This window comes from Bactrocera neohumeralis, chromosome 6 (assembly GCF_024586455.1).
Source record: "Bactrocera neohumeralis isolate Rockhampton chromosome 6, APGP_CSIRO_Bneo_wtdbg2-racon-allhic-juicebox.fasta_v2, whole genome shotgun sequence".
In the NCBI taxonomy this organism is placed as follows: domain Eukaryota; kingdom Metazoa; phylum Arthropoda; class Insecta; order Diptera; family Tephritidae; genus Bactrocera; species Bactrocera neohumeralis.
The window spans coordinates 80,951,268-80,978,837 of NC_065923.1; the positions used below are offsets into that span (position 1 = coordinate 80,951,268).

At 30.0% G+C, this 27,570-nt stretch overlaps 1 protein-coding gene and 2 long non-coding RNA genes across 6 annotated transcripts; 2 read left to right on the plus strand and 1 right to left on the minus strand.

The window, feature by feature from the left end:
• Positions 1 to 81: 81 nt before the first annotated feature.
• On the minus strand, positions 82 to 19,452 carry LOC126763536 (microphthalmia-associated transcription factor). 4 transcript variants are annotated; one of them, XM_050481117.1, is made up of 9 exons: positions 18,396 to 19,452; positions 15,585 to 15,996; positions 15,379 to 15,480; positions 14,799 to 15,314; positions 7,862 to 7,882; positions 3,939 to 4,083; positions 3,238 to 3,479; positions 3,012 to 3,176; positions 82 to 2,933 (listed from the first exon to the last, which is right to left on the minus strand). In XM_050481117.1, the coding sequence occupies exons 1-9, from the start codon at positions 18,551 to 18,553 to the stop codon at positions 2,127 to 2,129; spliced, it is 2,568 nt and encodes an 855-aa protein (XP_050337074.1). In that variant the 5' UTR covers positions 18,554 to 19,452; the 3' UTR covers positions 82 to 2,126. The 4 variants fall into 4 exon arrangements, with proteins under 4 accessions (XP_050337074.1, XP_050337072.1, XP_050337075.1 ...); XM_050481115.1 differs by lacking the exon at positions 18,396 to 19,452 and adding an exon at positions 16,127 to 16,845; XM_050481118.1 differs by lacking the exon at positions 7,862 to 7,882.
• On the plus strand, positions 6,564 to 8,402 carry LOC126763539 (uncharacterized). Its single transcript, XR_007667630.1, has 3 exons — positions 6,564 to 6,669; positions 7,855 to 7,927; positions 8,081 to 8,402. It is a non-coding gene; the product is annotated as an uncharacterized LOC126763539 (long non-coding RNA).
• LOC126763538 (uncharacterized) lies at positions 18,916 to 19,993 on the plus strand. The gene is made up of 3 exons (XR_007667629.1): positions 18,916 to 18,999; positions 19,421 to 19,589; positions 19,709 to 19,993. It is a non-coding gene; the product is annotated as an uncharacterized LOC126763538 (long non-coding RNA).
• The last annotated feature ends 7,577 nt before the right edge of the window (positions 19,994 to 27,570 follow it).

Sequence of the window (27,570 nt, forward strand, 5' to 3'; positions counted from 1 at the left end):
TGCTATTGTTATCTAAGTTCACGAAACCACTAACACAAATAATAACAACAGCTGTTACAACAACAGTGACAACAACCATAGTTACATATTTCCTTAACGGCACAATATATTTCATTTATTGACAAGTAAAAATTCTCTCCAGATTATGCTTTTTAAGGGTCGAAATAAGCACTGTTGATTGATTGCATAATATGTATGTATATCGAGAATTTGATTAAAGCACCCTAATTGGCCATTTTGTTTATAGCAATAAATGTATTTTGCATACATACATATGAACATATTTAATATAATAATTTATCTTAAAATTTCACAGCTCTTCTCATTTAGCGAGTGAATTTATAATAGTTACTAAAATGCTCACATTTGGATAGCCTATGGAGAATATTAATAAATAATACAATAAAATTGCAATGCAATATTAATAATAAAGACAAATTACATTATTTTAAACAACCTATGTACATAAGTACGCATATACATACAAATATACATTTATACATACATTAGTTAACAGGTACATATGTATGTACATATTGATATATGCCCACATAGAAATATTGTACTTATTCGTACATACATACATACATATGTACATTCCAATATGTATATTTCTGCATATGTACATAAAACGACGTGCATATATGTTTGTATAGTATATGTAAGTACATAGATAGACTTTAGATGTTCTTTTAAAAGTATACACTTTAAAGTTGGACTCACAGAGAAGATGCTGTTTTTTACCGAAATTCTATTGAAAATTTCCCGATACACAAAAATTGACATATGTACATACATATATTTTTTTCATTTCAACAATGGAAGCTCTCATGATTTCTCAGCCTATTCCTTAATGAAGTATCAGAGTTCTCAAATATAATAAACAAAGTAAAAGTTATAGAATTAAACTATTTTGATGTTTTAACTAAGTCCAGCTGCTCTCTCTGTCTCAAACTATTTCCAATGTCAATGCAACTTATGATATGTACAATTATGGCATTCAGTTTTAAACATTTTCACATAATTAAAATTTGTTAAAAATTTTGTACTGGCTATTTCTATTATTAAATAGCACATGCAAATAAATACACTTACGTTTACATATAGTATATGTATGTATATTTACATATACCTACATATGTAGGTCAAAGGGTGGGTCAACCAATTTAACATTGGTATTCAAAATATCGTGACATACATACATATGTATGTACATATGTACCTTGAGGTGTTTTCTTAACACAGATGTGTGTATCTTGGCATTTATATAGTGCTTCGCACTGTTCATCAATTCAGTATGTTTTTGTGCATTGTTATTTGCTAAAAGAAGAAAATTACTTTTAATACTTCATTGAAATCTACATCTTGCGAAACTTCTATGTTAAGATAATTTTTATAAATTACTAAATATGGACTAAAAGGGAAATTATCTCGAGATTATTCTCAATATTTCTGTCTAATTTAAATATAGGTATGTTCATTAATTAATTCTAAAAAACAACAATAATTACAACATTTTTCATATTCAAATGAATGGAGTAAAATTAATTAATTGGCCTTTTCCTTTAATGTGATTCAATTTGATAAAGTTATGACTAAAATAAACATGCCGATCTTTTCAAAAAGTTTCAGTGATAACATTGCCCCTTATTATAACATCTGAATTCAATGTACGCTTAAAAGTCTAAAACTCTTTTTGCCTATAAGGAAATACACTATTTTATAATAATACAATATTTTACATAATTAATCTAATACACAAAAACATTTATGTATTTTGTATTAACGTATGCTTTTAAGTAAATTTTCAATCTAAAACTTTGTTGCCTTAATATGTATTTTTGTAACAATCAACAATGCAATATATGCTCCTATGATAAGAAACGAAAAACAAAATAAATGAACAATGTATATACATACTTGCAATGACTTGTGTCGGTACGTACATATGTACGTATATAGATTTGCACACATATGTGTTACTTACATATTATATGCATACAAACATTGTGTAAGAGACGTATTTTATACTTTTCTGATGCACAAGCTGTAGTGCCTTCATTTTTGTTCTATTATAGAATACATTCGTAGGTAATATAAATAAAATTTGTGTGTTAGCCATTTTATCATGCCAAGTCTATGTCCAAGGAATCAGGCGATAATAGCATAGGATCATTTGTAGCTGATGAGACTAGTGAAAGAGAATCACTCATCATTGCACTAGATAAATCATCAGAAGTGTGTGATGCACCAACATGATGTTCGTCGTCATGCAGATGATGGTTATGATGCTGAAGAGATGATGACTCCAAGCCGTTAAGGTTTTGATCCACGTGTTGGTGGTGCGAGGAAGATAACAGGGGATCTCTACCGTGTTGCAAAGTTGATGGTGACTTGGAGAGGCAACTGATATCGTTTTTATTGCCCATGGATATCATTTGATGTTGCGAGTGATTTAAGTAGTGATTGTTATCACAGCAATGTTTCATTTCCTGCTGCGAGTGTTGTTGTTGTTGATGGTGGTGTTGTTGTTGATGATGATGGTTATGATTGGGTTGATGACAACTTGTCGTTAAGCAGCATACTGAATTACCCATATTTTTCCTTTTGCTACTGCAACAGTTACCATTTATATGTGTCCCTGTTGACGCGGACGAAGTAACGGTGTTTTGATAGAGGTCATCTAGTGAGTTTGCGTTATTTTGGCAGTTGGGATTATGACAGTCGTGGGCATTGTCGCCAATACAATCATTGCCATCGAAACTACTGCAACATTGCAGATGCGCTGCTGTTGGCGAATGTGCTGCTGAGAAAAAGTGATTAATGTTTGATGACAGCAAAGGATCACCACATTGCACAGGATGCTTGCTATCTTCCATAAGGTCATCTATTGGAGTAATACTGAGGCTGGTTTCACTTGTTATAACAGATAACTAAAATAAGGATTATTATGAGTATAAAATATTCCTATCAAACCAGCAAAAAACGATAAAATTTTACACATTACTTACCTTTTCTACCATATCCGGAATTAAGGATGTTGAATGATTATTATGTGACAATGGTGAAGCAGGACTGGTTCCTTTGAGGAAAGATGTTGGTGCTGGTGCTGACACTGATGTTAAATTAAAGTCACTTAATGGTATTCCATGCGACTTAGCTTGCATTTCCAATTCCTTTTAAATGAAATTAAAACTGTTAATGGCATGGCATATATAAAATATTTTATTGAGATACCTTTATTCTATTCAAAAGCTTTCGATTTTGCATTTCCATTTGACGTTGGCGTAGCTCATTTTGTTTTAGCCGCGAAACTTCATGTTTAAGGCATTTGATGTAATCGACAGATGATTTAAGTATTGTGCCCTTGTTTGGACGTATGTCACGTACAACTTCGTAGTATGGGTCGTTAGTTTTTGGTAGTAATGTACCCAGTTCTTTAATGCGGTCGTTTATGTTAAAACGTCTTCTTCGCTCAACTATAAATAAAGTTAAATGTTTAAGTACAACTTTATAAAAATTATTTGTTATCTTCCTGCTGAAATAAATACAGGGTTAACTATTGACTGTGGTTAAAGTAGTATCATTAAATCGAGTTCAATATTTAATGTTGAGAAATTATTTTGTTTTTTTTTTTTTGCGATTTCATTTGTAAAAATTATGAATATTAAGGTGAATACCCAAAGTAAAGGTAAAAGAGATCATTTTTATATTTTCTGCAGTAAGTGTTAAACTGGTATTTTATTGATTTGAAATTAAATATATGAGAGCTAGATACAAAATCTTTTGAATAAAGTCTTTACAATTTACATTTCTCTTCTTCTTCTTCGTTTTACATTCAAATATAATTGCCAATAATTGCACTTATCTATACACATATGCATTCATTATTAATTTACTTCAGCGATAGTACCAAATACTTGATTATTTTTACTTACTCATATTATGGTTATCCTTTTTCTGTCGGTCCTTAACTAATGCATGCATTTCTGCATCAGTAAGGGATTGTGGTTCTTGTTTTATAGCCAAATCTGATGAGAAGTTATCGAATTTTAGATCTGCATCAAACAGGCAATCGTCCGCCTAGTGAAAATCACATTTAAAACCATTTGACATAAAAGCAATACCATACAAATGTATAAACGCATATGAGCTAGATATGTATGTATGGAGCCCCTTACATGTACATATATATGCATCCTATCTTTTTATGAAATATGCAATATACATAGATGACGTCAATATAATTTATACTAATGTGTGCACATTTGTGTGTAGTAGTATTATTTAAGATCATAATTTTATATTGTTTTTAATGAAAATCGCTACCAAATTATAGAAAGTCAGTCTGATAAATATAATATGTCATCCTAATAATAAGTCTACGTGCTAAATACTAAATATTATTATTGGAATGTAATATAACTACTACCTTACCAAACGAATCACGGAGAGTTCAAAATTACATGCAAACAATTTATTACGTATGTAAGTATACACTTAAAAATTTGTATAAGGAATTACATACATATTTTTTGTTTTTGTTTTGTAAAAATGCGAGTCGGTCTTCTTATTGTTTTTTATCAGCCCTTTGCGATCCATTGTTATATTTTTAACTTTACATAATTTCACAAAATATTTAAACATTTTCTTTAAAGAATATATAATAAAATATATGAATAATAGAACTTCTAATATTATAGATATGTACATACAATTCAAAAGCTTATTAGCTCGGATTTTGATTAAGAATTGTTAGGGTCGTTTTAGAGCTTTTTATTACTAAATATTCTCTCTGAAATTTCCGACGTAATGGAATAAATCTATGTGAAAAAACTGCAGCATACCTTGACTCTTATTTCTAATATCAATTTTTTATTAACACCATCAGAGAGCTCAAAGCAATTTAAAGCCTTATTCAGTCGTGCGTTTCATTATATCGTACAGCACACTCAGCATTGAACAACTAGAGACTAATAAATTGTGTACACAATAATGTACGCTACTTAACTATCACACTAGTATTAGATGTGTTCATTAATATATTTACAGTATAAACATGCAAGAGTTAATATTCATACTCATCATTTATCGAATGTTTATGAGTGAAGGATACAATATTTTTTCACAGACAATAATGGAGTTAATTACAAAATCATTGTCAAGGCTGAGCTAAGATTCTTCTTCCTATTGTTCGAATTTTATAGAGAAAGCCATTTATATAACTTTTTGTTAAGATAAATATAATACATGCGTATTTGAATTTAAATTTAAAATATACATACATATATGTATAATATTTATTAGTTTTAAGATATTGATATTTCTAAAATTTGTATTTTCACTAAGCGAATTAAAAACAACAATTATGTGAAGTATGTATATGTTTCTCAACGAATACTCAGATTTTAAATACCCAAAAACATTGAGAGTTGATTTTAAGTCACTAAATTCATTCCTATGACTAAACACTTAGATAAAATTACTTTACATGGAAAAAGTATGGTATATTTTATAAAGATCATGACTGATGCAAACCATAAAAAGAAATTAATCATGGATTTTATGATATAAACTAAAACCGAAAATACAACACATTATTTTCTAAAACAATAGTAATTTTTAAGTTGTAAGTATAGAGATTAGACGTTACATTAAAAAATTCAACGTATACTTACAATGAACTATTAAATCAATAAGTGAAAAAATTAACACGAAAAATATGTACAATATGAAATTAAATATACATTCTAGTTCTAGTTTAAAAATTGGTTATATGTATATTAGTTGTTATAACGTAAGAAAAATGTTTACGCCGTTATCTTTATACAGGCTTAAAAACCGGTGATCGGTATTTAATTGTTTATATAATATATTTTTTTATAGTTCTAAATATAGAAAGCAATAACTTCTGTCGGATTATACACCTCCAAATATTAGTGTATTAGCACATTTCTAAAATCCGAAGCATAGCATACAGTTGTAAATTGTGGCTTGAGTATTTAGTGTATTTGGACTATTACTCGAAAATCCTGGATTTGGATACAAAAATTAATTCTATGACTTTTATTTAAGAAAATTTAAATAATAATAGGCTCTTTTGGTCTATATGCCGACATATATCCATACATATGTATGTACATATATTTATACAAAATAACTTTATTTGCTAAAGAAATTCACCATTTGATATGGATTTGATTAGGAAATATGTTAATTAAAAATGTCAATAAGTTGTTAAAAATTTCCTCTACTTTGCCTAACAGATTATGAGAATTGAACGATTTTGTGAAAAAGTTAAATTTTAATTTACTGTAAAAAATTAAAAATCAATCAGCACACTAAAGTAAACCTTGACATAAAATACGAGTTCGCTTTGCAAACGGACAACGAATAGCGGGCAGAACGTGTATCATACGTGTATGCGCACATTGCCAATGTCAGCTGCCTATTTTCCTGACCCCTCTGCCTTCCCTCAATTTTTCTCCACTTTGCTTACTTGCTACCCACCACAACCCACCAACATTCGATGATTGTTTGTTTTCATTGAGAAAAAAGTTAAGTTGTCAGTCGGAGCGTATCGGACGCAACAGTATTTACAACTACAGCGCACAGTGTATAAGCAACGACTTGTGAGCATTCATCAGTACAATATCAATAAAATTTGCCGTAAGTCAGCGTTCCTAAATTATTTACAGTGTTACCATTTTCTATACAGGGCGGCTGTAACATATTACTTGCATGCATTTGTTGTAAATTAATATGTATGTGTACATAAATAAATATTTATATACACATACATATACGATTGTCGCGTTTATACACGAATATATTTATACACTTTTAAAAAATGTTGTTCATGAAAATCGCAAAATAGTTATGAGATTTAACACATGGACATACATACATATATATGTATTCAGTAAAGGAAGTTTTTTTGGACAAATTTTAGCCCTTATATATGTATGTACATATGTATTAAATTATTGTCATAACAAATTATTTATATTTTTAAATACTAAAATCATTACTAAGCTTAGATATTTTTTTCAAATGATATAAACATTTTTATAACATTTTAATAAATATATTAAAAAAGTATACATACATATATATTAAAATATACACAAATTAAACAAATATTGTACGTTAGAGAATGTGGGACAAAGAACATTATTATGAAAGTTTGTGACACAAAGCCTAATAAATCATTAGTCTTGCATTAATAAGTAGATGATTAGGTAGTAGCTGACACGACATACTGATAATTGTAATTGTTATACTTAGATACATTTTAATGCGAGAGGAATAATGAAAATTAAGTATGCATTAAAGTTATTAGAGAGGTTAACACAAAATCTTTTACTATATATGAACGATCGGTTTCATGAGGACTAAATAGTTTGCAGAGACTGCATTATCTTGTTAGTCGATATGTAATTAATGTTGCATTAGTTGAGTAAACTGTTGTTTGGGACAACTGCAACTAATCAGGCGAGTTATCGAGCAAGAAAATAAAATAAAAGTTCGAAATTAATTGTTTAGGAACCGTTAGAAAACCAACCAGTTTTGCAGCTGGTCATTTCGAAGAGATGGATATAACTATTTCAACTCAGGTCACTTTTGTAATCGTATTTGGATTTGAATTGAGAAATAAATAATTATGTGGGTTTAGCATTAATTTTTCTTTAGAAATATGGATTTATGAAAATATTAATTGTAATAAAAATTAAATAATAAAAAGCGCTTAACTACATTCAACTGATGTATGTAAATAAAAATATACAAATAATAAGAATAGCACGAAAATGATAAATATACACACAAATAATAAAGTTAATTTTTTAATTTTAGCACTTACATCACTGTCAAACAAGAGGAGCTGGAAACATATAAATTGTTAATAAAGCATTATAAAAAATTATAGGTATATATATAATTAAATCAAGTTTTTATTGCATTTGTTATTGTTTAAGGTTTACACGCATACACATGTATGTACCATTGCATATGTATATGTGTTATTCGAAATGTTGTGAAAGAAGAATATAAAATTAAAGTTTGAAATTAATTGTTTAAGAACCGTTAGCCGTTTAATGAACGCTGAAAACCAACTAGTTTCCAGCTGGATATTACGATTTCGACAGATTGAAAGCCCAGCGGAGCTTAGAGCTGAACTGAATTGCTTTCTAGTCCTAACTTATATTGAAGATGTATTAACAGTGGCCTAAGAAAATTCAGCGCTTCAAGATCGGCTCGACTTTCAGCGTTCACACTACTAACAATAGGTACATGAATATTTTATAAACTTAATTTTAAAAATAAATTCTGAATTTTACACTTAAGTCAGTTTTATTTGTATAGATATAATAATATACATATATTATATTTATAGTTGAGGAAAAAAATGCCTCTTGTTTCTTTTGGAATTTTACTTGTTATATAATTATCATATTCTATATATTTATCGTTATATTTATTCTATTCAATTCATGTTTCAAAATTGAAATGATTTAAATATATGTTATTTTTTAATGCTCTTGTAAATATAAAAAAAAAACGAAAGGTTCAATTTAATGAGGACATTTTTTAAACAATTAAGTTGAGAAAAGGATTATGACAGTCCAATTGTAAAAACTCTTAATTAATCGATACAAATGGCTGTATAATGGAAAACGTGGATAATCTATTAATAATTTTAATAATTCAGCTTTAAGTACATGAGGGACAACGACTGCACATAAATCTCTATATACATATATACAAATGCCTAAGTTGAGCTGCAAGTTAATATTATTTGATTCAAATAATATATACTATATGCTTTATTTGTATTTCACCAGTATATAGATACATACATACATAAGTTTACACAGTGCCAATACTACATATTATTTAAGTACATTTATTAGCCAGAGTTGTTTTGAGTATCACAACAGGTTGATAAACATATATATAATTATAAAACAACTTTTTACAACTCGATCAATTAAACCCCGTTCAGTTTTTGGAATCAAAGGATACAATGAACTTTACTGGTTTTCGCCTTGACTACACATTCTGAATATTAATTTCCGAGTATTATTTTATATATAATTTTCTTAAGACATTTTTAACGATTCACTTTCGAAGTTTTCATTTCATGATCTATGTATATGGTATTTGACTTTTATTTAATGATTTTATTTTTATTATTACATACAAACTAGGGTTTTATTATCATTCTTTTAATTTGCACATATAAGTATGTATGCTCGATTTATTGTGCATATACAAATGTATGTAAAATAAGAACGTAGGTATGTCAATCAAAAATAAATAATACATTTGCCTGGTCGATCTACATTCCTCTTAGCTGAGTTTGTTTTGATGTATGTATAGTCTTATCTTATTTGATAACACTTAGGTATAAAAGAAGGCCAGAAATTATAAAACATACTCTTTTACTCTTTGTGGAATGTCAAAAGATTTTTGGTCTTTATCCTTAAATCTAATTTGAAACTTTTACTAATAGGCGAATAGAATGAGAACCTCCGAAAGCTTTTGTATGTAGAAACGATAACGATGATAAAATCCATAAGTATCTCTGGAGACATCTAATAACTGTATGGCACACATACAAATATATTTTGTATAGCAACGTCAGTTATTGGAGCATGCGCACGTTTATGCGTAAGCAAAGTTCTTACTATTCACTAATACCAATAGTCTTAGTAGTATTGATAAGAAATTCGCAACTTGTACTCATTTAACAAAGTTAGAGATAAGATTGATCGGATAATCGTTGCTAACATAAAACAAAACATATCATACATTGCAAACGTGTGTGCTCTTCAATGAAATTAGTGAAATCGGTCTTTATATAAGACACTAATTTCCTTTAATTTGCACGTAAATACGTACATATGTATGTTCCTCTCGACAAAATTCTGAACAAGTTTATATTTATATGTTCAAGTTATTTGTAGAGACTTTATGTAAAGAATAAATAGCGAGAGAGCAGAGCACAACGATAACAAAATATTATTTGCACAGCTTTTTTAACAACACTTATGAAACACAATTTTTTAACTCGACTTTAACGACTTGTTTTAAACACATACATTTTTTTCAGTATTGAACAGTCAATATACATATAATGATAATACCCATTTCAGTTGAATATTTAAAAATTAACTGGGGCTTACGATACTTACGAATTAAAAATTTGGTAAAGTATTTAAAAGTTAAAAAGCAAGCACTGTGGCGTATTAATTTTAGAAATCTTACTTTCAAATATGACAGGGCATTCTCATCAGCTTTTTCAAAAACGTATAGTAAACAATGAAAGTCTTAAGTACTTAGTTAGAGTACATAGATAGTTCTCTCTTATATATGTAGGTCTCTAAAATCTTAGCGACAAATAGAAATGTTTGTACGGACGCACACAAATTTACCACTCAATGTTTAGGCTTATCATAATTGAATTTTATTCAGTTATCGGTCTTCTGTTATTTAGTTGATAAATAACCATGTGTAAAAAGACTTAAAATGCTCATCGATCAGAAAAACTTCCTTTTAAGAAGTTTTTGTTACAATTTATTGTTAGTCAATTATCGCAAGGTTCTTTTGTGATTTATCAGTCAATTTGTTATTAAATATATCAACTTATAAGAAGCTTTTTAACTGTTCACGTGGAAAGCATATATACAAATATGCAATTTATACACCTACGCTTGTACATAAACGTATTTCGACACATTATGTTCACAGTTATTTGGCTTAGATAATATATTACTTTAATTTTTAATTTGGTTTACATATATGTACTTACATAGATGTATACTTCTTATGTAAAAAATTTTATGGTAGCCTCCCATGTGCTCAGTTTTATCTTTTGTCATTTTCAACATTGGCTTTATAATCTTATCAAAAGCGACAGATAAATATGCCAAGTAGTGATTACATTAAATAACATCAACCCGCTAAAGTTGCAGTTTACTCTTAAAGAAAGGCATTAAAGATATTTTTTATAAAATTTTCAAAAAGCATTCTTCAAGCCTTGAATTCAAAAAATAGTTGGCTTAAGTTTTGTGAGAACTTAATTTATTATTGTAAATATATGTATGCATGTTAATTAGAATGAGAGTGGTTGGAGAAAAAATTAAATGTGATGAGAATTTAATATGCATCTAACTAGCAAAAAAATTAAATTTATGTGAAATTCTATTCTAAGTACAAAATGTTGCCAGTTTCAACAAATATATATCAAGGATTTAAATATTAAGAAGTGTAAATACATACTACATGTGTATTTTCTCAGATATGATTAATCAGCAGATTAGAGTAATAAAGTTGTAATAATATATATACATATGTACATACATATAACCAATTTCTGTATTTGAACGTAACACTAATGCAATGTAAAAATTTAATAATATGATGATATATTAGGGTTATCCCAGAAGTAGCAGACCGATAAAAATAAAGTAGTTGGTGGTTTAGTTAGTAACTTTTTTTTCATCTGCAGTCGCTACATCATAGTATCGATATACATTTGTAACATACATATATGTATATATACATATACTTAAAAGCATTTATTCATATATATGGTAGTACATATAACTATAATATTATAGATATTTTGTCTTTAGACAAAAATATTTCATAAAGTTATAAAAATTATTGTTTGATACGTTGAATGACAGCAATAACGTTTTTGAATACAATAAAATGTATACGCGTGTGTGCAGCATTTCAATTTAATATCATTTATTTGAGTAATTCATTGATATGTATACATATGTACACACATACAAGTATATGCATATTGAATAACTTTTGCAAGGGTGGGGAGAGCTCAATTAAAAGAAATTACAAAATCCTCTAAGTTTGAATAAGTATGTACATTAAATTGATCCAGTATTTCCAAACTTTCGCGCTTCAACACATTTGTACATATGAACTTGTGTATAAATATGTTACATTGTATTTACGTATGTGGATATTCAATAACACAATGCATACAAACGTGGAGTTTTTTGAATTTTAACACAGTTAATCTCGTAATAAGTAGTAATGTAAATATTATTTAAGTACATATAATTGAATATGATTATCGTTTTTAAGAAAAATATGCACATAAATATTTTAACGAAAAATCTATAATATACTAGCATGTTGAAACCAGTTTTGTGAATAAGTGTCGCAAGCGCAATCGCTATAGACCCTTCGGTAGTTACATTAGAAATCAGTTGCGGGCAATCAATCAGTATGATAAACAACAACCCAGGCATGTTTGAACATTCGGACGTTCGTATGGACTTCACCATCGAATAAATGAATGTACATATGTATGTATGTACATATATACTTATTATATACACTTTTGAATAACTATATGCTCAAATATTTGTAATAAGATATTTATGCGAATGTTTCTTTCGGTACACTCACCTTCGTTTTCCGCCGTGTTATTACATTAAATACCGGCATTTTGGTACGTCTTTGGTTTTTTTTGGGGGTTGGGGTAGATCTGTGGCGTTTTTTCGACAGTTTGGCGGACTTTTATTTTCCTTCGTAAATAAGTTTAAATAAATGTAGATGATCAGGTACTTATGAAGATTTTTTACACTTTCGAATTTTGAAAATGCTTTGTGTTTATTTTTAAACACTATTCGTTAAGTAATTTATTCACTTGTTGTTGGTTACTGGCATAAAATTGAATCGTCTAATTTAGTGTCAATAATTATATAATATACATATGTATGTGAGAGAGTTGTAAGCACAGAATTGAATTTATAACGAAATTTGTTCACACTTGTTTCAATTTTCAAACAAGCGTTCACCTCCAGTGTATTCTAATAATACTTGATTCAAATTGCTAAATACTGCCGTATAATGAGATCCGATCTAAGCGTGTGATTGTGTAAAACAATTAAGTACGGGTTTATTATTTTGTATTTATTTAAATTTTTTGAATATAATGAATTAGTCATAATTACGTTTGGCACTTCGTTAATTTCAAAATTTATGTATAGCTCTTAGAACTCCCGAAGGTCGGAAAGCATTCATTTTTATATATTCTAATATGCAAAAGTATATACATATGTATGTAGTTTGTCAGTTGAAAGCTCCACAAACGTTCGTAATATTTTTTATAATTATCGAAATACCATCAATATCATATTATTTTAAAGGAATTGTATTATTATTTCACCAAATCCGGCGTTTTAACTGGCTCTTACATTATATGGTACTCAACGTAGTTTCACACTTATTTGTTTGTTGAATTCTCACAGTTCCTCTCTACAATTTTATGGTAGTAGCTTTCTACATTTATATAATATTTAATTCATATGCAGTATGAAAATTATAAATTAAATAAACAAAGCAAGTTACTGGCCCACCGACCGCTCCAAAAATTTTAATATATGCTATAATAATCTACACTCCAATTGGAGCAAAGCAGTTAAGTAGAAGTTCGAATCTCTACTAAGTCACCGAGTTCGTTTTTGTTGAGCGAAATGCGTTTTACCACTACTAGTAAACGATCGAGGTGATTATAAATTTGAAGCGTTCAACGCAGTTTCCATTTCGTTTCATTTATGTGGTGTATTATTATACAACTGTGTGTAGTAACTTCGATCCCGAAACGTTAAATTACGGGATTTTGCTGACTATTAGGCGGAGAACATTCATATAAATTTTACAATTTAAGGAATTAGCGATTGCATATGTTTAAATTTAATTTTTATCACATTGGTAAAATAACTTTCTCTCAAATAATTCAATGAATAAATAATTGTATTTTTGAATCCTTGACAACCGACAAAAGTTTACAATACTAAACACTTATTTAAAAAATTCAATGATATCCCTTGCATGACCTAGATATGCATATATAGGTAAGTATATACATATGTATTTGTAAATATGCATAGTTATATATATATATATATATGTATATATATATATATGTATATATATGTATATATTAATATTTTAAAAAACGAGTATAATTGCAATACATAGATATCAGTCAAAACGTAATCCCTTTCTAGCACATACACAATTATGGTCTCCTTTATCACTCTTTATTGAAAGTGATTAATTGAACAGATTACTGCTGATTTAAAATACTTATATTCATTGGTGTTGAGACATTCATGTCTTGAATTATTTTATAAAAATTAACTCACGCATTGATTCATGGGGTGCAGGGGCCTTATAACACGCACTAGCTATCGAAATTTATTATTGTTACTACGTATTTAAGTAACCACTTTACTTGTGTATTGAATATTTAGAAACACCGATTAAGAAAACTAGTATACAAATCACACATTTTACTTATTTAGATATGCGAAAGTATGATCAATTTTTTTTTTTATTGCTGCTATATCTTTCAATAGATGCAGTCAGGTAGATTTTGTTTAGTGAAGTATAAACCACAACTGTAGCATACGTCAATTTAGTGAAAATTGGTTAATATGCTTTCAAAGAGCAATATGGATTAATTTTTTATGGTATATTCTATACAGTTTCGATATCTGCTCAAATCAAAAACCAACTAATCATCGACAGCAACAAATATTAATAGGAGTAATCGTGTAAATCGGGTTTTAAAATGACATTATATCAAATGAGTGTTACCAGGAAGCACCGTAGTAATCATTGAAAGATGAAATGAATTTCGACAAGTTCTACCATATAATTATACATACATACATATATAGGCATACATATGCGATGCAAAAGGCTCATTACATTAATATAATATAGAAACAGTAGATTATTCTATGGAGACTTACTTCGGATGCACTTGTTGCTACGGAACTTAAAGGCGACATTGGTGCTGATTGGACAGGGCTAGCCGTGGATATATTTGAACAATTTGCATTTCTTAGTGAATTCACTGGTCCAGATGAACGTCCCCCAAGGGATAAACCATTTGTTACACCCATTACACAATTCTTGCCACCCGTTAAACTTGAGGAGTTACCGCCAATTGAATTCTTGTACGCGCTATCACCTCCAAAACTTTTTACCGAACTTTGGTCATTTGGAAGAAAAAATTGACAACTGCCAGCAGTTGTCATATTATTACTTGCACCATCTACACCATAAGAAGAGGGTGATAATTGCATATGATCATCGAGAAGGGGGGTTACTGCGTTCGAAGTGAGTAGTAATTGTGGAGAATGTCTAGTGCTTATGTCTGTTCCTCCATTGGATCCACCAAAATTTGAAATATTAAGAAAATTAGGAGATTGATTGGATTCACGATTTATATTTGGCATTGCTGTAGTGTTGGGTATAGTTTTGTTCTGAAAAAAATTACAATAAATTAAAAACACAAATCTGAAACTATGTATTTTGCACAAAACTTACTTCCCATTCATTTTTAAAAGATTCGCTTAAATATTGTCGAACTTGATTTTTCTGCTTTTGAATGACATGGTAACGGGTAGGATTTTCTAAAACTGTTCGTACCTGTAAATAAATTTAATATATACATATTTAAAATTTTAAAATACACCAGTGGGACACATCAATTTAAGAAATTTACTAGTGAAATTGCAAATCTTGACTCTAACCTGTAAAACTTGTTTTGGGACATCAACACCGATACTTTGAAGAGGCCCCTTCAACATAACCGGACTAGAACTTGTCCCAGACGAATTTGCTGATGGAGGATGAGTAAAATAATTTTGTTGGTTCCCTTGAACATCATTGAAATTTGTTCCAAAACTATTGGGTGCTGGTCTATAACCCCCACTATTACTATTACCCATCATATGTTGGGTATGCAACTGATTGCTATTGTTTAAATTTGGTATCTGCTGTGTTATATAAGATTCCACCTGTGTTTGTAGTGCAGCAACTTCAGCTGCAGCCGTGGCTCTTTTTTCTGCTTCACGACGCTCCAACTCCTGTTGTTGCTGCTCACGTTGCAATTGTTGTTTAAGTTGGGTTCGTGATTTTGGAACAGTAGTTTTGAATGTAGGGCTAAAATATAAAAATAAATTTCCAACACTTAGTCGTACTTATTGTCAAATTTGAATTATAAAAATAATATTTTAATTAAATTGTTTCATTAAATTAGAATCTTTTTGATTGTGATGCTTGTTTTACCCACCCCCCTGTTGACGGCGGTAAGCCAATAACTTTTGACTCAACCGGCTCCGTGACTGCAATATCCCCTAAGTCCACTATGCTTGGATCCATTTCTAAAATCATTTCCAAGTCTTTGTCTATTCCAACAGTAACTCGTACATTACCTTCAGATTGTTTGTTATCATCGTTAGAACTAATAGACAATGCTGAATGGAAATGAGAGAGGACGTTTTGTTCTTCTTTTTTTAAAGTGTCCTCTATTTGTGTGTAACCTATCTCTGGTTGCACAATATCGTTATTAGTCTCGTTAAAATCCATCAAGGCAGCAGGTTCAACGCCAACCTCAATTCCAAGCATTGGGTCGACTGCATTAGGATTACTCATTTTCTGATTTTTTTTGCTTGCGTTTGACTGATTTAAATTATCTTTTGTGGTAGTCAAGTGGAGAGTTTGTATTTGCTGTAGAAATTCCTGAAACTCTGTTAAATTATCTGAAGATTGATTAAAAATACTTTGAGGTGACATTATGCTTCCGTTATGGTAACTGAGAGGGTTCAGATTAGACTATTGGAGCTGATAAAAGATAACTGTAATTTGGGGTCGGATAATGTTTGCTAGTGTTCTGGGGAGGCTGATTTGTCTGCTTCAGCAATTGATACGAATGCTGACCGAACCGGTTGTGACTCTATATAATTGATTTTGGATTATTTTTGAAAGAGCAATCATTTATGATACCGATATTTTCATATGTTTGATTTAATATTTTTCTTTCCCGAAAGAAAAGCATTTTATAAATGTTACATACATATGTATGTCCATAGAATGTTCATAACGCACGTGCTAATACGCATTTCTTAAATGATTGGCAACAAATACTTTTCTTCGTTCTGTAACATTAAATACTTCACGATAAATCTATACAACTTTGTTAAACATATGAATATATATGTTATCATGAAAATATATGTATAGGTCGATATATTCTCAAAGCATTATACACCGTAATATCAGAGCGTTGCGTTTATTCACAATATTTTTTATTTACTTTTCTTCATTTCTTCTCTGTCCATTGTTTTTTGTACAATCACTAATGATTCATTTATAATTTGTTTCTTAATTACATTTCACTTCATATTTCTATTATTCGGTGGCAATACAGTTCCACAATTTTTATTAATTAAACTAAACCACATTTTATATTTTCTTATTTTGCTTATATCGTCAACTACTAAAATATGAAGGTTTTTCTTTGGCGTATACTGAGGAGATAAGCAAAAGAAAAACGGACCTTGATCTTGTATCATACAGAATCTCTTGAATTCGGCACCTATCGATGAGCGGTTCGATCATTCGAACTGCTTTCGTACATTTATTCTATTTAAAAACAGCTTTGTGACTGAAAAACAGGGTATTTGTATTAAACTTATAATTGTTTAAATTATGTTTAGTTTTGAAGTGTAAAAGACTTTCTATAAGTTTTGAAAGAATTGCCAAGGGCTTTTTTGCAGTATAATCTTTTTATAAAATAAAAAAAATGCTTTGGTAATAAAAATAAGTATTGTTTGTTATTAACACAGAAAATTTTAAATAGTTATATTCAAAAATATTTACCCTATATTCGAAAAGAAAACTTTTAAGAGGTACGCGCATGTTCAAAAATAATTTCAAAAGCTTTTATTAGTAATACATCTAGATATGCGATAGAGTTAGCACACGAACTTGTGTATAGCTATTTATGTATGTGGACAAATATAAAGTGCAAAATGTAAAAACTTTTGAAATAACGTAAATCTCAGCAAAGAGATTCCATGTTTATTCTTCTAATAGAGGGAAATTCTTCTTATCTCTTACTCAATTAGGGTAGGTCAATTTTAAATTAAAATGAAATAAACCGCATTTATAAAAAAGATTTATTCATACTATAATTCTGCATTAATGATGTTGTCGAACAAATTTACCCCATTGTAAGGATACGGTATTCTTAAAGAAGATTTCATAATAAAAAGTGTAAGGCATATACATACATGCTAAAATAAAAAAATATCAATTCCGTATTTATTTAAACGAATGCATTCGCATTTTAATACTAAAATTCTAGATTCTTGGTAAGATAAAATTACAAAATTATACCCCAAAAATAATTTGGATACTTCTAATGATAAGCTTCTTTTTAATATATTTTATATATGTACATATATGAAGTTTTTAATTTTTATGTTGAATTGTGCTACACTTTTAAAATATACATACATATGTATGTTTAAGCATTAAAAATGTAAAAAGACTCTTACATGTCATCGAATCGTACAGAACGGGTAGCTGCCTTCAATTCATAGAATTCAACATTATCCGATCTTCCAGCAACTTGCACTTCAGTAGAAAGTAAATCCAAATCGTCGATCGGAAAATATTCAAGATCGAAATCCATGTTTATGCCGGACTCAGCCATAATCGCAGTTGAATATATTTTAGGCAGGTTGAACTTGGGGTAAATGGAAAAGTTCAAGCTTCATTCGTTGATTAATTAGCGCAAATTGATTGCTGGCGGCTTGTGGTGAATTGGTGAGTTTTCCTCAAAATATGTTTAATGTTGTGCAATATCTTTTCATTTTACTCTCCGTTGCCTTATTTGTTTGGTTGTTTAATTAAGAAGAGCTTGAAACTCGGTCGTTGGCAATGGGCAATTTATTCCAATAAAATCAACTTGAATGTCTTGTTAAACGATGGTTTGTGATGATAGTGGTCTACAAATCACTAATACATATGTAACCACGTGTACTTAAGCAGCTGATTACTTGCTAGTTGCTTTTGCCGATCGATTGTGTTGGAGTTTGTACTTCTTTCGTTGCCTTTATCATGTTTGTAGAAAGACAATTTTCATGTATAGATACTGTGGTTAGTTATTTTGTTTGATTTTTTATTAACAGGTGTAACATAGTTATTTTTGGTTCTCTTAAGATCTTAGCAATTTGACTGATATTTTGGCGGCCATCTTTAATTCTATTTTAATTTTTATTAGACATTAATTTAACACGATCACTCTTCGTTGTGCCTCGTACAAACACAAATTCAACATTAACACAAACATAAGCTTATTAGTGTTATTTCGAACTACACATATATATATGTATACTTATTTGCCAAGTTGAATGTGCGAGCGTAATGGCTGTCGGAACCAGTTCAAACTCTTGAGCTTATGTCGCACTACAGATCACTTAACAATTACCAAATGATTTTGCAATTATTTTACAATTTCATACTGATTTATTTTAACTTATTATCAATTGCTTGTATTGACTTTTAAATCTAATTGTAGAACTTCACCACTTAGTGCCAATCGTCCGTCTAACTACTGGCGATACCGGGGAAAAAGATAAAGCAGTGAGAGAGTATTTACTCCTAGTGCTCGTACAGTTAAAGTGGTTGCGGAGGTAGCTTTGAATGTAATATGCAACTCACCTCAGTTAATGGTGGATACAAAAACGGTAATGAAACGAGTGCTAACACAAAATAAAATAATATTATTGACATATTTATTTATAGCATAAAAGCTTAGATACATTTATAATACATATTTACTTTGTTTAATGTTATATTTTTTCAGATTAGTAGATGAAAGATTTTCGCATATTACAGTTTCAATGTGTTTTGTAATTTTTGGAATCTTCTATCCAAAATCAATATCAAATCACAATACAAATGATAGGTGGGGCTGGACCAACATATATAATATGTACAAACGGTGTAGCCTCAAATTTGATGAATAAATGCATATGCATTTGTCACTAATATGTAGATTAGTCAATTCAAAATCTATAAGAAAATGCTTATTTCTTAAGAAATCTTATAGTTTAAAAAATAATGTCTGATATGTATGTAGATTAACCAACCCATAGAATATAATAAAGTAAGCATTAAACATATTGTGTTTAATTTATAAAAAAGTTTGTTGTTTTAAAACAGATATATTTAATGCAATTTGTCTTTGCTAATTTTTTTTTTAACTAATTATGTTCAGTCAGGACTTAATCTTTAATCTTATTTTTTTAGGATTTAAATTTTGTATGTTGCAGCAAAGGACATTATAACGGTATTATCAGTTTTCTTTACTTGGTTATTTGTAGTAATTGTCATTAACAGTACCAATCATAACTTTAACCAACAGATGTCGCAAAAAATCACCGAAATGCGAAAAAGGCATAATCAAAATTCATAATTCTAATATTACTTCTTCCATTTGAGTATGAACATTGTTATGTTGAATGCAAGCAAAGGACGTTTATTATACATACATATGTGACCTGGTCTACGAAAAGGGAGCTAACGTGCGAACTTTTTGGATTCTATCACGTGAAAAAGCATCTCATTTTCCATCCGAATCAACTAAAAAGTGAAAATTGATTTTTTGACACCTAAGCCCCCTTTTCCTTTCCGTAGACCAGGTCACATACATATATATAAAGGTATTTTTCTTATTATTTTAAAATTTTTATATAATTAAATTATTATTTATTTTATCTTTATTTACACAATATGTGAAAACTTATTTTTATATTTTTTAATTATTTTAAAATTCTTATTTATTTTATCTTTATTTACCCAAAATCAGACAATTTTGAAATTACGGTTCATTTATTATGAACGCGACTATGCAAGCTGATAATGCATTTCTGTTTATCAATAATGAAATGCATACAAATCAAGTTAAGAAACATATACATACATACATACATATGTATATCATCGAGTGTAAGCATTTCATGTTAATTACAGAATAAAGTGAATGTTGGTAAACAGCAAAGGGCAATAGAAGTAAAGTGACTGCGCAACCGATATACATACATATGTACATACATATGTATGTACATATGTACACACATATTTCTGAATTTATGCTTGACTGTGCACAAAAGTAAAGAGGAACTAGACGCAATGAAGACGGAAATCAGTAAAGACGTTAAAAGATAAAAAAAAATCCTTTAAATTTTATACATATATTCTTTGGAATGCTTATATGTATGTGCGCATATACATACATACATATGTACATATGTATGTATGCATATTTGTATATACATATATACAAATATTCAACATAAAAATTAAGCTTTAATGTAAAATAATTGTGAAATAATTTGCCATTAAAAGGAACATTTTTGCATAAAGATACCAAAAATAATTATTTTAATATTTTATAAGCACTTACCGCACTTTCTTTAACTTCGTTTCGCATTTTCTGCGAATACAAATAAATAGATACACTTCCATACTCTAAACTCTACTTGCTTCTAACACCTTATTACATTAACAGAACATAATTCTCATTAACATAACATTTTATACACAATCATAGGCAGACCTCTGCTTGCGCCGACGCTCAGCACTCAGCTTTGGCACTCACTAATTTTCACTTTTACTACACAAATAACAATCCCCCATTACTTTTTCACTTTAAAAGGTTAAATTGACGGACTTCAACCTAATTCTAATAAAACCTCCTTAATTGCAGGTTTAATTCCTAAACTAATTTCACTTTTCACCCAGCTGCTGCATATGTCACTTACACGAACGCGATATAAGAATACGAATGTTCGAAATGGCGGCGGAAATTAAGAACGACCAATGATATTCAAGCTTCTAAATTGACGCTCAGTGCTCAGCGCTCAGCTTTTGCACTCACTAACTTTCACTTTCAATTTTACTACACAAATAACAACGCCCGTTATTTAGTAATTCTACTAAAAATTCCTTAATTGCAGCTTTAATTCCTAAGCTAATTTCACTTTTCACCAAGCTGCTGCATAAGTGACTTACACGAACGCGTCATAAAGAAACGAATGGTCGAAATGGCGGCGGAAATTACCACGACCAATTATATTCAAGCTTCTAAACTACAGGGTTCACAAATATTTTTGAACTACAGAGATGTGGCAAATATACATATGTATATTCCAATTGTATGCCAGAACTTTGAAACTTATAAAGATACTGCCTTTTTAATTAGTTTGCCTCAAGCACATTGTTTTAAGCAAATTTATGATATTCTTCTGTGTAAAGGCTACAAACATAAGTGGATATCATGTTCATGTGACCAACAGATGGCACACATATTACTCTTTGAAATTATCTAATTCACAGATATTATTATATTTGTTTATTAAGAGCTAAAACATTTGATGTTGGATAATATTTTGCTTACAACAATGATTTTTAATTATCTAATAACAATTTTGTGGTTTTCGTTGATCCTTCAATCAGACGACCCACAGAGGATGGCATTTTATAGAGTGTAGTGCCATCTGCTGACAACAGTCTGCCTATTGAAGAGTATATAGCCATTATACAGGAAATATAATAAGTGTTATTGCTATTAGTTTCATTAAATCTAAATGACAAGCCAATCTTACGAAAACTAATTGAAATTATATTTATTTTCCAAATCTATGTTTTTAGAAATACTTTAAAAACTTATGCTACCCTGTGCTAGTTACTGAAGCGGTTTAGTGTCTGCAGATGTCGCTTCCTTTTTAAAAGCTCGAATGTCATTGTTCGTTCTTAATTTCCGACGCCATTTCCAACATTCGTTTCCTTATGACGCGTTCGTGTAAGTGACTTTTGCAGCAGCTTGGTGAAAAGTGAAATTAATTTAGGAATTAATGCTGCAATTACGGAGTTTTTAGTAGAATTAGGTCGAAGTTCGTCAATTTAATCGTTTTAAAGTAAAAAAAGTAATCGGGCGTTGTTATTTGTGTAGTAAAATTGAAAGTGAAAATTAGTGAGTGCAAAAGCTGAGCGCCGAGCACTGAGCGTCTATTTAGAAGCTTAAATGTCAGTGGTCGTTCTTAATTTCCGCCGCCATTTTAAACAGACATACAATACAATTTGCAGCAGCTGGGTGAAAAGTGCAATTATTTTAGGTATTAATGATGAAATTTATGGTGTTTTTAGTAAAATACGTAGTAGTTCGGGATTTTAATTGTTTAACAGTGAAAATGTGATCGGGCGTTATTAGTTGTGTATTATATGCGATTTAGTGATTGGTGGCAGTAGAAGCAAGCGGCATAGTGCCAGAAGGTGTATATAAAATGTTTTTCAGATGTAGGTGAGTGCACTTATATGGGGAGTAGAGTGCGCTTTACAGCATTAAATGAGGTAAGTCCTGTTGAAAAATACTAAAATTGATAAAATTGAATTAAAATACGGCGTAGGCCCTGCTCTCATGCAATTGTGTTTATCTGTGTGTGAATGCGTATATATTTACAAAGCTATGCATATAACTACTTCTTCCAGAGAACGTGAGTGTTGTGCCATCTGCTGACAACAGTCTGACAACGGCGTACTGAAGCGGTTCAGTGCCTTCAGATGTCGCTTACTTTAAAAAGCTCGAAACCCACTTGAAATTATATTTATTTTACATATCTATGATTTTAGAAGTACTTAAAAACTTTACTACCCTGTGCTATCTACTGAAGCGGTTTGGATGTGGTCTGCAAATGTCGCTTCCTTTTTAAAAGCTCAAATGTCACTGGTCGCTCTTAATTTCCGGCGCCATTTTAAATATACATTTCCTAGGTCCTCGCTTCCGTCGGTGGAATTTGCAGTAGTGCGTTGAAATGTATAATTATTTTAGGTATTGCAATTTATAGTGTTTTTAGTAAAATTAGTTAATAGTTAGGGTTGTAGAAAAGTGTGATCGGACGTGATCAGTTGTGTATTATATGTATGTATTTATACTGATTTATGGCAGTAGCAACAAGCGGCGCATTTTCAGAAGGTGTATATGGGGGGCAGAGTGCGCTTTAGAGCATTAAGTGAGGTAAGTCCTGTTGAAAAATACTAAAATTGATAAAATGGAATTAAAATACGGCGTAGGCCCTGCTCTCATGCAATTGTGTGTATCTGTGTATGAATGTGTATATATTTACAAAACTACGCATATAACTACTTGCGCTTGCAAAAGTTTAATAGTTGCGCAGCATCATTTTTTTTGCTCTCTTTGAGGAATCAAAAGAGCTGTTTTAATATTTTTTTCATAATTTTTTGTATATAAAATCATTTATGATAGTATTTGACACACCGATTTCCTTTATATTTGTCAAGCTATAATAATGGAGTAGGCCCTGTTAGCAGCTGTCCGCCGCCATTGTTTATAGTTCCTTTTAGCTAAGCGTCTGCATAGATGGAAATTGCAGTACGTAGCATATTCTCTCATAATCATTATGACAAACATTATTGCTGTTTCTATCACTGTTGATTAACATTTTCTGTCAGACTTTCGCGCTTAGTAACGTGCATTAACACTTCTGGCAATGAGACTACTTGCTTACAGGACATACATATATAGTATAACTCATACACTGTCGGATATTCGGCACAAGGTTTGTTAGAAAAACAAAAATCATTATATCATTAGCATGTGGGAGTCGGGGTAGTACCGAACTCGTAATTTTTTTTTTGCCACGAAACGCTCATACTAAGTTTCATCAAGATATCTCAATTTTTACTCACATTATAGCTTACATGAACGGACGGACAGAGGGACAGTCACCCGGATTTCAACTCGTCCGGTCATCCTGATCATTTATGTATACATAACCCTGTATCTATCTCGCTTAGTTTTAGGTGATACGTATAATCGTTAGGTAAACAAAACTATTATATTTTGTAGCAACATGCTGCAAAAGTATAAAAAGAAAACAATAATAATTTATGTATATCATAATAGAGAAATACGTGGTTATGACCTTTTGTATTTAAGCCAACACTATCTATACTTCACTTACATATGTGTTAGTTAATAAGGAGTACATATAGAACTACGTCAATGTCAATGTCAATATTTTTTTTTCTATATGCCTTATTACTACCCCAACAAAGTTAAGGTCATGTATACGAACGTTTTCGCAAACAAACGTATAAACATACATATACTTTTCTGAATTACCGGTGATGTGAATGTCATCGAAACCTTGAAAAAATTCCGCCCTTCATGCCCACGTCTTCCCAAGGATAGGTTGGGCATGCGCTTCAAAAAAGCTCCAGTTTACACTCTCTTTTCCTTCTTTTTAAGAGTAATGGAAAAGCTTTCGATAAAATGGAAACAGGGTTCATTGCAGTTGATTAAATGTCCTTATGGTCAAGTACAAGGCTCTACTCTGTCTCTCATGGGGTCATGGACACACAATTTTTGTTTCTACTTTTACTTTAGTGTCGTAGTGGAAATGTTAGGAAAAATCAGTCTTGTATACGTATTAAAATATCTGTATATACCGACTGACAATAGTAAATATAGCAAAAGACGTGCATAATATGTATGATGATATGTATACTAATTTATCAAATCATTTATTGCCTGATTCAAGAACCATAATTTAAAATATTTTCTTAAATTAATAATAACGTAAAGTGTATGGAGGTTTCTATGTGAACAAATTGAGTTAAGAAATAAAAAAAGTACTTAAATGGGGTATGCATTAAACGTTTTTAACCATTAAGAAACCGACAAAATATTGTTGCTTTCGTAAGACAAAATTCTCTCCAACTTCTACATATAAAATAGATTGTATCGAAAGCCTATGCAAGCTTATCCTCTTCCTATAATCTGGATAATCAATGCTGCTATTGATATCACTGAAAGTGAACGAAAGTAAGAAGATTGGCTTCAGGAGTTTGAAATTGCCTTCTGGGCGGCAGTCGCTATTTTGATAAAAAGCTTTTGGGTTTTGGTTGGTTTTGGTTAAGAAGCAGTTTCTTTTTAGCGATGTGATGAAATTATAATTTGAATTCGTATACCATTTAGAGCAGCATAAGGTAGTGATTCTCAAATAATTTTTTTTTTTCAATTGTATGTAAAGTAAATAATTATTAGTGACACTACATGTTCCTATTCCGTTCATGCTCAAATCTTTAGCCAAAATTTGTATAGCACATATTGTTAATATATAAAATATATTTTCTATTATTGCATATTTGTTTCGGTGAAGGTAAAGTTGGTTAGCTATAAGTCGCTTGCCTTTCCTACCATTTCCCTTTTCTCTTCTTATAAGTTCAATAAACTTTGCGTGCTCTAAATTCCGGGCAATCACATTATGTTGATTCCAAAACGAATATATAGTAAGTAGTAGCTGTATTTTCATATTCGTTTCGCTTTTGCCCGATACATACTTCGTTATCCACCTTCATTTATTCACTCATTAAATACGTGTGGCCAGTTGGTTGCAAGTTATCACCGTTATATATGTATATATATGTATATATATAATATATAAATATATATATATATATACTATATTACTATATATACATATATATATATATATATGTAAGTGTGTATATTATATTTATAACTTTCTTGTCAAGCTATTTCATTTGCTTTATTATTCAGGCTGGCGCTTACAACGTTTAACGTCACTTTCTTCGATTTTTTTTATATATTGCTAGTGAATACGATTTACTTTCTATTTTCATAAAAGCATATACAATGTAGGTATGTACATGCATATTTACATTCACATATTTTGCCTGAATATTTTGAAAGAACTTACATTCACTTATGTATACATATACTATATACATATATATATATATATAAATATTCTTGCATAAAGTTGAGCTTAATACTGCATTTGCCCTATGTACGTATTTATATACACGAATGCATACATATACATATGCTAATTAAAAATACAGTGAATGACAATTGCCCGTTATTCCGTTGATATTTGGCTAGTAATCATCCAAATTGAAACAAAATCACAAGATTTGAGAAAGCATGATAATACGAAACGATTGACTGCCCAATAAACTGAACTTATTACTAACGACTATTTTAAAAGTGAAAACCAGGTCAGTGTACGAGTTTACCTCTATAAATACATATACATATGCTGCTAATGGAACTATGCGCAGCTTTCGTTTTCGAATTTGATTTTAATTAAAATATTACATGCATTGCATTGTATTGTATGCGTGTATGTATAAACCTGAATATACTTATAAATATATTTACTTTACAATACTATAAGTAGAAGTGTCCTTAAATTACATGTTATGTAAAGGGCATAAAATCCAGATATAAAAAATTTACTTATGTTTGGATCTTCAAATAATCAATATGATAATGACAGATAATGCTTAAAAATATATACTTACTTATGTATATACATATTTATGTATGTATGTCTTATTCATAGGTACGATAGTTTAATTTTGAGTTGTTATTTGACTGTGTTGAATTGTGACGTGACGATTTTTGTTGATGTACCATACATTACCTACATGTACAAGTATATGTATTTTCTTATATGTATTATATGTGTATTAAAAAGTCACGCACTTTGGGATATGTGGCACAATACCCTGCTTTCGAGTTTTTAATGGCATTTCTCTTGCATTTTCATTTTCTTCGGTCGAAACGAAAGTGAAGAGCCGTATTTGGCACCAACACGTTGCAATAAGGTAAAAATC